Source organism: Vulpes lagopus, chromosome 10 (genome assembly GCF_018345385.1).
Source record: "Vulpes lagopus strain Blue_001 chromosome 10, ASM1834538v1, whole genome shotgun sequence".
In the NCBI taxonomy this organism is placed as follows: domain Eukaryota; kingdom Metazoa; phylum Chordata; class Mammalia; order Carnivora; family Canidae; genus Vulpes; species Vulpes lagopus.
Window position 1 is genome coordinate 25,245,272 of NC_054833.1, and position 12,318 is coordinate 25,257,589.

The 12,318-nt window shown below is 41.5% G+C and overlaps 1 protein-coding gene across 4 annotated transcripts in view; it reads left to right on the top strand.

Moving 5' to 3' along the window:
- EXOC2 (exocyst complex component 2) overlaps positions 1-12,318 on the top strand; it is a 215,243-nt gene that overhangs the window by 102,509 nt on the left and 100,416 nt on the right. For all 4 annotated transcript variants that reach the window (XM_041769948.1, XM_041769949.1, XM_041769950.1 and 1 more), the window contains 2 exons: positions 5,456-5,581; positions 11,258-11,382. In XM_041769948.1, the coding sequence (XP_041625882.1) occupies positions 5,456-5,581; positions 11,258-11,382 (251 nt within the window). The remainder of the gene's footprint in view (positions 1-5,455; positions 5,582-11,257; positions 11,383-12,318) is intronic.

The window sequence follows — 12,318 nt, forward strand, 5'->3', positions numbered from 1 at the left end:
TTGATCTTATAAGCATCTACTCATTTGAGTATTTATTGCTTACCCTGCTTTAGTGTCTTCCAAACAGCGCAGCTGTAATACACACAGGGCCGGCCCAATAAGTACCATGAAATGCTGACCAAGTTTTTTTGTTGTCTTTTTTATTTTCTCGATATAATTTCTACTTTAGGCTTAATTTGCACATTTGCTCTCTAGAGGCAGACTTTTATTTTTTCTGAAGTCGTTATATTCCTTATTTTTCATTATTTTAAAATTTCATTTAAATTCAGTTTCCCAGCATATAGCATAACACCCAGCGCTCATCTCGTCGTGGGTAGAGGCAGACTTTTTATACGTTTAGATAACACCACTCATCAGTGTCCTAAATTGTGGGAATAGTGAGCACAATAAACATATTTTCCATTTTGTTTGCAGTGGTGATTTAAAGTTTCAGATTCAGGCCTCATACCTTAGAATCACTATTTTACACTCAAAGAAGACTCTAAAAATTCTATCGTGTCAAGCCCTGATTTTTACAGATCATGAAGCATTGGCCTATGACAATTGCTTAGGCGAGCTGCGGAACCCCATTCCGGTTGTGTAACCAGGAGAATCTTGGGTTAATCCCTGACCCAGTTTCAAATACAGCAAACAGTTTGTTGGTATTAGCACAAATGAAGCCAGGAAGTTACCACCTTTCACCAAGGCTGTAGTCTTATTTAATAAAAGGCTTTTACAAAATTCTCATCTTGGGGTTCCCGGTGGCTCAGCCGGTTAAGCGTCTGCCTTCTGCTCGGGTCATAGTCCCGGGGGCCTGGGACGGAGCCCCGCGTTGGGATCCCCGCTCCGTGGGGAGCCTGCTTCCCTCCCTCTGCTCGTCCCCCTCACCTATGCGCGCTCTCTCTCTCTCTCTCTAATAAGTAAAAAAAATCTTCAAAAAATTTTTTTCATCTAGAAAAAATTGTGGGAACAGTTCATTTCTAGATAAAATTTACTATCAGGGAAGTAAATGACCTCTCATAACCTAATGCAGGATTGAGAAAGACAAAGTCAAACATAATTTTACAAAAAACTTGTTTCTGTCACCTGCAAAATGTCCCATTAGAGGTAAAATTGTAATGAAAAAACTATAAAGTTGTTTGTATACAATAGATACCATTCTCAACCGGATATCAAGGGGCAGATAATTCAGGTTGTCAGGGAAAATGCACTAAGTGACATCAATTGTAGTTGCACATGAGTTAGGGTGTCATAATAGGAAACCTCCTGATTATTCTCATTTAATAACCGTATGTTTCATATAACGTATATATGTCCCAAGCACATCAAAAGATGTTGTTATCATACTGTGAAGTAAGGCAATCAAGAGAAAATACGCTGATTTCTTGTAAGATATTTTAAAGCCTTTTGTTGATTTGATGTTACAGAAATAGTTTTTTCTCATCTGTTTTTTTAGAGTAATGCGTATTTATCACCAAAACCACTTCATATTTGTAATGATTTTATCGGGTAGGAATGCCACGTCATGTAATTTAAGTTTAAAAGGAGGGTACGGGTCCTCAAGTTTGCTTTTTTGTTTTGTTTTGTTTTGTTTTGAACACTTGATAGTAAATAGTCCCTGACAACTGGGATTTAAAATGTTTTAATTTTCTTTTTCAGAGGATGATCTTCCTAATTCCCTGTAAAATAACCTATCCTAAGACCTTATTATTTTTAAAACAACAACAACAACAACAACAAAAACCCATAGATGTCAGAGAAGGAAGCTGGGTTCTGAGTTTAACGTGGAGTCTGCAGGGCTCATGCCTGTGTGCGGTGCTGAAGCGCCCCCTACTGGTCACTCTGCAAAAATGCGCCTTGCAGATGTGTCCCAGATGCCGCTTAGTCCTGAGGGTGTAGGTGTTGTTGTCTGAGCTCCCGGGGAATTCAGCCCTGCCGGTTAAGGAATTAGTTCATGTTAAATTTTCTTCTCCTGATGTTATGGAAAATGATGATATGATTCTAAAAGAGGAAAAGCATATTCTTAATACAATTTCTGTTATTAAAGAGGAGGATAGTCCTTTAACAGCTTAAAAATTCCAGATTTACTTAAACTATATAAGTGACTTAAGCTACTTATATTAAAATTGTAAACATATCAGTTATGGGGAAAATCTTTTTCTGAGGATCTACTTGAATCAATGATAAGTATATATATGCATATATATATATATATATATACACACACACACACATTTTTTTTAAAAGATTCTATTTATTAGAGAGAGAGAGAGAGAGAGAGAGAGAGCGTACATGTGCTCACATTTCCCGCTGAGCAGGAGGCAGACATAGGGCTCAATCTCAGGATCCTGGGATCGTGACCTGAGCTGAAGGCAGATGTTACCTGACTGAGCCACCCAGGTGCCCCCCCCCCCACATAATCATTTTTTTTTAATAGAAATGCTATATAATGTATATTTAGGAAACTAGGAAGTGCTTTCCTTCTTAATAAAAAATGTATGGTTTTGTGGCATCTGGATGGCTCAGTCTGTTGAGCCTCTAACACTTGGTTTCATGAGATCAGCCCTGCCCTGGGCTCCATGCTCAGCGGGGAATCTCCTGAAGAGTCTCTCCCTTTGCCCCCCCTCCCACTCATGCTCACGTGCGCTCGCTCTCTCTCTCTCTCTCTCTCAAATAGATAAATCTTTAAGAAAATGTATAGCTCTGAAACCATCATGAGTAACACGTGGCCTTTTTTTTGAAATAGGCACCACACCCAGTGTGGGGCTTGAACTCGTGACCCTGGGATCAAGAGTCAGGTGCTCTACCCACTGAGCCCTCCAGGGGTCCCACCCATATTTTAAGCGTTCTTTTCTTATACCTTCCTATATAAAATGTTATATATATTATAATTTTTGTGTAAATATTTATTCTGATGCTGAGTTTGGGCTCCTTTATATTTCCTTTTAAAGTATGTCAGGAGGGATCCCTGGGTGGCGCAGCGGTTTAGCGCCTGCCTTTGGCCCAGGGCGCGATCCTGGAGACCCAGGATCGAATCCCACGTCGGGCTCCCGGTGCATGGAGCCTGCTTCTCCCTCTGCCTGTGTCTGTGCCTCTCTCTCTCTCTCTCTCTCTCTCTCTGACTATCATAAATAAATTAAAAAATTTAAAAAAATAAAAATTAAAAAAATTAAAATAAAGTATGTCAGGAAATTGATATTTTCATATTAATTTCTTGAATTCTACAGCTAATAGCAGTGGCAACTACATAAACTGCAAAGGGAAATGTCATCAATCATTAAAAGCTTCCACACACAACTTCCTCTTTAATATACAAAAACTCAATTATAAAAATACTATCTCTTCATTGGTTGTGTTTTCTTACTCTGTATCACATCTCATGTTGTTTTAACAAACAAGTTGTTTGTTGTTTTAAAATATAGGACTTTTACAAGTCGTATCTTCGACACGGGGCTTCCCAAATAGAAGTGCACGCGAGTGAAGCATTTAGCACAACAGCTGAAACGTAGTGTGTCTTCGGTAAAACTCTATTCCACTAAAAAATCTTTTCAAATGATTCTATTTCTATTTCTACAGACCCTACCTTAGGAGAACTTGTGAGAACACAAGGAGATAGCTCATATTATATCGTGTTACGTGGCTCCTGATAGGAGGAGCTCCCACAAGCAGGTTCTCCAGAGCATGTTTTTGCTGTATTTATTTGTTGCTTCATTTTCTGCCTCTACTACCAGAATGTACAAACTTTGAAAGCAGGGCCGTATCTGTTACTCATCACCTCATCTCCAGGGCCTGCTTGTTCAGTGTTATTGAATAACTAATATCATCAGTGGCAGGGATGTTTTGTCTTTTTCGTCTGAAAATCTATCTATTTGCTTTTTCTCTCCTGAGTTATAAAAGAAGGAGTAGAGTTCTTATTGAATAATATAGTATCAGTCACTCAGTATATATTGAGGGGGTTATTTGCAGAAGGTCCAGTGATTGTGGACAGAGATGTGGACAGAGATTAACCCTTAAGCCTGAGAAAATAATATTTTGATTTGGAGGTAGGAGAGCAAAAAAGGTAGAATGTTAGGTCAACTGAATCAGGTTTCTTTGCACTGGCGTCAGAAGACGGGGAAGGCAGGCAGCTCTCCGGGTTGGAATTGTAGGTGACTTCATGGAGCAGCGGCACCGCAACTTGCATTTTTAAGGATAAGAGTTTGAGGAGGCGGAGAGGAAGGATAGGTAAGGCCTCTCAGATGGAGAGGACAGGGAAATGTAAGACGGATTTTCATACCTAGAGTGTGTAGGTGTCCGAGGCGTGGTGAACACTCTGTACACGTGTGTGGAATTCGTGTTGCCTTGAAGACCTTTGGAGGCTCGGCTGCAGAGCCCAGAGTGGTGACGACAGGCACCTGTACAGACTCACAAGGCAAATTTTGCCGTGTGAAGCCAACGTCTTGCTAACCCAGCAACATGAGATACAAGTAGACCTTGAGATCCGTTTTAGAAAAAAAAGTTTCCTGGTTCTTGGGATAATTTTGGTTGGATTTCCAGGGTTTTCTGGAAAACTTCTGAGAATCCAGAAAGCACTATTTCAGTGATATTCATCCAGACAGTAAAGAGAGTCTCCTGATAGTAGTAAAATGTCCGACTTCTAGAATATTACCAGCGTGAGGTGAGAAGGATCCAAATCAGGTGGCTGGCATCGGGAACACAAGGAGGGGATCCAATCCCACATCCCAAACAAAGGAATCGTAGGATTTGGGGATGTAAATTTTAAGGGACAGCCAGTTCATGCTGTAAGGCTGCTCCACCAGGAGAGCGTCAGCGCCGTGGCTTCCAAGTATCAGCTGTTTTTTTCAGAAAAGTACTTCCCATCCCGGTTTTTAGTTTTGTAGCCCTCCCGCTCCGCCTTGCCCCTGCCAGCTTTGCTGGGCATTCATTCTAAGCTGACCCATAGGTTTCTCTCACCGTTTGTTACGTCTCTATATTAACTCAGAGTAATGAACTGAATCCCAAGAATCTGTCATGGTGGGAATGACTTTTCAAGCTAGCTAGAAAAAAGATTCTTTTATTTTGCTTGGACAATGTTTTATTTAAAAGAGTGGAGGATGCTTCTCCCTCTGCCTGTGTCTCTGCCTCTCTTTCTCTCTGTGTGTGACTATCATAAATAAATAAAAATTTAAAAAAAAAATTGGGGATCCCTGGGTGGCGCAGCGGTTTGGCGCCTGCCTTTGGCCCAGGGCACGATCCTGGAGACCCGGGATCGAATCCCACATCGGGCTCCCGGTGCATGGAGCCTGCTTCTCCCTCTGCCTGTGTCTCTGCCTCTCTTTCTCTCTGTGTGTGACTATCATAAATAAATAAAAATTAAAAAATAAAATAAAATAAAAGAGTGGAGGACAGTGGAGCAAGAACTAATTCAGAGAAGCAGTCCACTAAGTCAGCCCAGTAAGAATATCTGGAGTTTATGGAAACGTCCCCTCTCTTCTAGGGACTCCAGGCCTTCACAGCCCCATGTTGGATCTGGACACGGACGCCCGTCCCGTGGTGTTGGGCCATCTGAGTCAGACAGCATCCCTGAAGAGGGGCAGCAGCTTTCAGTCCGGTCGAGATGACAGTGAGTATCTCAACCCCGACTTTGTCTTTTAAGTTTGTACTTGTACAATTTCAAACATTTTTCTCTTGGGAATTTTCCTGGTTAGTTGTGTTACTGCTGCTAAGTATTACCGACCTTCACAGGCAAATGCTTTCAACATACATAAGATCTCCTTTCATCTTTGCTGTGATTGACTTTTTAAAAAACATGCCACAGAAAATATTTTGTGAGAATTTCTTTAAGATGAAATTCGTAACAAAAATCATCTCTATAGTTAGTACAAACACTTTTTTTTTTAAGATTATTTATTTATTCATAGGAGACACAGACATAGAGAGAGAAAGAGAGAGAGGCAGAGACACAGGCAGAGGGAGAAGCAGGCTCCAAGCAGGGAGCCCGATGTGGGAATCGATCCCGGGACCCCAGGGTCACACCCCGGGCCAAAGGCAGGCACCAAACCGCTGCGCCACCCAGGTGCCCAAGAAACATCTTTTTTATGCATTTTAAAATTTGGTCTGGAAAGCATAGTTAATAATATATTAATTGCCAATCAATTTTTTTTTCTGAGAATAAAGCATCTGAAATTAAACTGTTAACAGTTCTTAACTTTCTAGAGTTGATATTTACCTATTGTTTATTTGGCTGTGTGAGATACAAAATATATTGGTTATAATGCATTTGGGTACCAATTAAATGCTATTAGTCACTGGTTACTTATAACCTCAATAACAGATCTAAGGAATCCAAATAGGGTGGGACGCCTGGATGGTTCAGTTGGTAGAGCATTCAACTCTCCATCTTGGGGTTGTGAGTTCAAGCCTCATGTGGAGTATAGAGATTACTTAAAAATAAAATCTTAAAAAAAAAAAGAAATCCAAATAAGGTAATAGAAATATCTTACTTTATATTAAATACATCTAAAGTTAATTTTAAAGTATTTTATGTTCTTCTTACAAGTATGAGGAGTAGGGCTTTTTCTAAGGCTTCGTTAATAAATGTGAATGAAAGTCCATAAGAACACCTTAAAATGAGATGATTCATTTGTAGTAAATGGAGGGCTCAGTGTTCCTTCCTGTCCTGTTCCTATTTCCTACGCAGCCCATCAAACTAATATAAATGATGAAAGAACGGAGTCACTCGCTTCTGTAGACTGGCGTACCGCAGCCCTCTAAGCGAATGTAGCCACGATCTGGCTCTAGGGCGCGGCCCACCTGGCTTCTTGAACAGTACGTCCTTCTTTTAATTAGTAGGATAATAGTCAGATCTAAAAACCTTCCACCTCAGTCCTCAAGTAATTTACTGCCATCAGCTGACATGCTAATAGGCTTAGATCAATTAGAAACTGTTCTTGAGTCTTGACTGTGATGAGTTGTATCATCTTGAATAGTTCACATTTATCCTGCCTGAGTTTTGCCACACTTCTTGGCTCTATTTTATGAGATTCTGGAAATTTTCATCAAATTTAGAAAAATTTTGGCCGTAGTTTTCTTAAATATTTTTCTGTTCCACTTCCTTTTCTAGGACTCCAGTTACGTGTATGTTGGGCCAGTAGATTATCCCGTAGATCACTGAGGCTCTGTTTCCCCCTCCTCACCCCCAGTTTTTTCCGCTCTACTTCGTTACAGAGAACTCTTTCCTGCATTTTCTGCTCCCCTCCAGTTCAGAAAGGCCATTGAGCTTTGTGGAGATCATGCCTCCTTTTGACTGAGTTGTCTAGAAATTGTAGGCAGAAAGCCGTGGGAATTATGGACTCCCCACACATCTCCCTTCCCTTGGGAATGGCAGTCCTGTGCTGCCCGTTGTGTAATGTCTGAAATAGTTCATATATCTCCCCCCACCCCAAATTTTCTAGTTGTTTGTAACTAGAGGCTGAGTCTGATCCTTGTTACTCTAATATGGCTGGAAGTAGCGGTAAAATACAAGTTTAATTTCCCTAAAATTACTACTTGAGCTTGAAACATTGTGGAAGATGCTTATAGTAAATAGTTCTTTTCGTCAGCCTTTGGAAATAGCTCTTGAGGTTGTTCTGTTACTCATAACAGCATACGGGAATTTAACTAAGACATGTTGAATTCCGTAAGAAAATAAAACCCAAAACCAGTTTCAAATAATCAGAATTTAGATGAAGTAGACGTAGAAGGAATGGGCAGGACTCTCATTACATACAGAGACGTAGGTATAAAGAACCCATTAGTAATAAAAAGATCAAATTAAGCATGAGACAAAAGGTTGTTCTCTGTCACTGGGCAGGAGGCTGCCGGGACCTGTCCGCTTCCCCAGAGACTTGATGACTGAGTCCCAAAGCATGAAGTCATTGCAGAGTTCCCAGCCCAGTGGGATTATCTGGTAATAGTATTTAGGTGCTCTGTTACCACTCCGCACTACGGTGAACTTAGAATCATTCTACCATTATTCTGTCATAAAAAGATTGAATGAAGAAATCCTTGTGGAAGCTTCTTGGGATTGTCCTGTAAGGTTTGTAATTCTCCAACTATTTTTCCCATCATAAAATCACTTCAGTTAGAATACTTATTAATTAATGGATTTAACCAGAGAGAAGCTGAGTTTAATTTCTGTTTTTTAAAAAGAAATTTTCCCTTAGAGGATCCCTGGGTGGCTCAGCGGTTTAGTACCTACCTTTGGCCCAGCCCAGGGCATGACCCCGGGGTCCTGAGATCGAGTCCCCCATCGGGCTCCCTGCATGGAGCCAGCCGTCTTCTCCCTCTGCCTGTGTCTCTGCATCTCTCTGTGTCTCTCATGAATAAATAAAATCTTTTTTTTTTTTTTTAAAAAGAACTTTTCCTTTACATTGGTGAAAAGGCAGCATTCCTTGTTCTTCTCTGGGGTGGAGGCATTCCCCAGGACGCCTAGAATATCTGCATGTACGTGGAGCACGTGGGTGTGTGGTAAGCTAGCGCTCAGTCCTTGTCCAGTATCAGAGCCAGTAGGGACTTGGTTCACCATAGGGTGTTTGCACTTTAATTTCCCAGCGAAAAAGCTTTGCAGAGAATATATGAGACCAGGATATCCGGTGAGTTTCTCACAGTAGGGTTATATAGGGAGTTGTCCATATAGCTGTGTGGAGGAGTCAGACTCTAAAGCCCTAGTTTAGAGGAAGATACCACGTAAGAGTCTACTTGCTACCACGTGAGGCAGGTCTCTTAGTGCTTCAGGTTTTAGATTTTCTGGTCCTGTTTCTTGCCTTGTCATTGGCCTGTCATCTCCTGGGCTGTGGCCTGTGCTGTGTAGGGCGCTACATGCCGTTTGGGAAACGGTGCTCATCTGTATTTGGGTTGACTGCTTCAGCTCTGTCGCCAGGTGAAAAATACCTCTAATCTCATTAGACTCCTGCCACATTATGACCAGGGCTCCTTTCCTTGGTTGTCTGTTCACTTGTAGGCTCCGTGAGGGAGAGACCTGGCCCGTTCATGCAGTAGCAGTGGTGACCATCTTAGACAGACGTTAAGGTACAGCCGCAGGGTTAGCACACGGTGGACCCTTAATAACTATTGGCCAAATAAACCAGAACACTTCACAGTGTACCCCTATTAAAGAATCATACCTTTCACATATGTGACAGTGAATTTGAAGCTTTTCCGCACAGCTAGACAGGGGGCTAGTAGACCTCCTACGTAAAGGGGCTCCATGGCCCACAGATTGGAAGTCTGGATGCTCTCAAGTGTATGAAGGTAAGTACTCAACAATAAAAATTTAAAAGGCCATGTAACACTACAGTGGGGTGCCAATTTGGCAAAATCCCCCAATTTTTTTTATTGTTTGGAATTTTGTGTGTTTGATTTGTTCATTGGTGAGATTATAAGGGAGCTCAGCTGTGTTTGTGTTTGTTGCTGTTTGTTGCTGGTGGATGTGTAAAGAATCCCCATAGAGGTCAATTTAATACCACTTAGCAAAATCACAGCTCCATGTACTCTTGGACCTAGCGGTTCCGGTTGTGAGAATTTATTCTACATCGACACTCGCACGTGTGCTAAGTAAGTGCTGTAGGTATAGAGTTATTAAATAAAACACTAACTTTATTTGTTTTGAAGCACTAATTTTAACTACAAACAGTCTTGCCTATTATAGAGATTTTTAAAAATCATGATTCATACAAAATGTGAAATACAGCTGACCCGTGAACTGCACTGGTTTGAATTGTGCAGGTCTACTCATACATGGATTTTGTTCAATACATATATTGGAACGTTTTTTGGAGATCTGGGACAATTTGAAAAAGCTCTCAGATGAACCGTGTAGCCTAGAAATACTGAAAAAAATCAAAAAGGTATTATTGTAAGAGTAGAGTATGTAAAATTCATATTAATCGACTGCTTTATGTAATTGGGAAGTTCCCTGGTCAACAGTAGGCTATTAGTAGCTCAGTGTCTGGGGAGTCAGAAGTCGTTCACGTGCTTTTGACTGTGCAGGGGGTCAGTGTTCCTAACCTTTGTGTTCTTCCAGGGTGAACCGGGCCCTGTAAATGTGGGGCAGGGGAAACATTCTATGTATAAATCGGGAAAAACTTCAGCATCCATTGAGTGAATAAAGGCCAAGTGTTTTTAATATGCTTTGATTTGTGTGAAAACACATTTGGGTGGGGAGAGAATATGTATTCATATTTCAGAAAGAATCACAAGCCACTGATAGTGGTTCTTATGGCTGCAGCTGGGAGCGAGGCGGTTGGAGAATGTGGTGGGAGGTTCTTTGCTCTATATCCTGTGACATTCTCTTTTCTGACTATATGTTGTCCTTTTAGAATATTATGAGACATTTTAAAAGAAATAAAATCCACCCTTCCCCCCTAGAGTAACAGTGGTAATTATAGCAACGAAACTTTTTGCCTAGGAGTAGTTTGAAAGGAAGCTGGTAGTTGATGAAGGGGCTAATGAAGTTCCCTTATCTGACCTGTCTTTGAAATTGCGAAGTAGAAGTTAGAAGTTGGCCCCGACGTTCTCCCGAAGGTTGCTGTGAGTTGGACAGAGGCGGGCCTTTGCCCACTCCTGCTGGGGGGCGGGGGAGCAGGCACGCAGGAGGGAGGAAGCAGGGGAGAACCTGATACAGAAAAAGGGAAGAGACCGGAAGTGATTGATGCTCACCGAATTGCTGATTTGTTTTCATTCCGATGAACTTACTCCCGTAAGAAATCTATGCGACTTTATTTCCCATTTACGGTAACTGCGTTTAAATGATACCGAATCCAAGAGGCTTCGATGTTTTTATTTATTCTTGGGTTTCTTCATTACAGGAAGAGTTACTCATTATGATTGCCCTTGAGTCTGTTCTTTTATGATGACTTGACTCATTGTTGAATCTTCACTGCACGCATAGTAATATCTAACTGGTAGATACTTGCCTGCGGTTTACGGCTACTTGGCCTTGCCCTGTCTTTGCCTTACTTTGCTGTCCGAAGGCACATGGCTTCTGAAGCCATAGGCCATCCTGAGGGCGAGCTGGAAACCCCACAGCGTCTCGTTGCTTCTCCTGCTGCGTCCTCCTGCCCTGAGAACAGCAGGGACCTCTGGTTGGAGTCTTCCCTGCCGGCGGCCTTTGGTCCTGAGACGTGGAGAGGGAGGTGCTGGGCCCCACAGACAAAGCGGGACAAAGCGGGACACATCTTTAGGTGGGGGAGCAATAACATGTTCAAGCCCGTTTTTGTTCCCATTTCAAAGTATATTCATAGCATCTTCCCCCCTCTAGCCTGGAGATACAAAACTCCTCACCGAGTGGCATTCGTTGAAAAACTGACCAAGCTTGTCTTAAGTCAGCTGCCTAACTTCTGGAAACTCTGGATCTCCTATGTAAATGGAAGCCTTTTCAGCGAGGTACGTATGGACTTGCCTGTAGGGGTAGCTAAGTCATTCCGTGTGCGAATCTTGAAAATTGTAGATTTTGAAGTGACTTTCTTTTTTTAGACTTTAGAGACCCAAGACCTATTAACTGTTGTCTGATATTTTAAGATTAATTAAAAGCTCTAAAACTTATAGCTGCCTCACATTTAGGACTTTCATCCATGTTGAATTCATTCTGTGTGTGGTTTCTTTCTTTTACATGTTGCTGTCCGGTTTTCCCAACACCCGTCCCTTGAAGAGGCTGTCTTTTTTTTTTTTTTTTTTTTTCCCATTGGATATTCTTTCCTGCTTTGTTGAAGATTGATTGTATAGTTGTGGGTTTATGTCTTGGTTTTTTATTCTGTTCCACTGACCTGTGTGTCCGTATTTGTGCCAGGACCACGCTGTCTTAATGATCACAGCTTTGTAATGTAACTCGAAGTCTGGAATTGTGATGCCTCCAGCTTTGCTCCGCTCTCGAGATGGCTTTGGCCCTGGGGCACTTGGGTGGCTCCGTTGAATGAGTGTTTCTTGATTTTGGCCCACGTCATGACATCAAGCTCCACGTCTGGTTCTGCACTCTGTAGTCGGCTTGAGAGCTCCTTCCGTCCCTCCCTGGAGTCACACTCTCTGTCTCTCTCCCTCAAATAAACAAATACAATAATTAAAAAAAAAAAAAAAAAAAGCTCACGGTGGTCAAGTGCCTGCCTTCAACCCAGGACATGACCCTGGGGTCTCGGGATCAAGTCCCACATCGGGCTCCCGGCATGCAACCTGCTTCTCCCTCTGCCTGTGTCTCTGCCTCTCTCTGGGTCTCATGAATAAATGAATGAATGAATAAATAAATAAAATAAAATAAAAATAAAATAAAATAAAATAAAAATATATAGATATATATTTTTATATAAATATATAAGAATATATTTATAT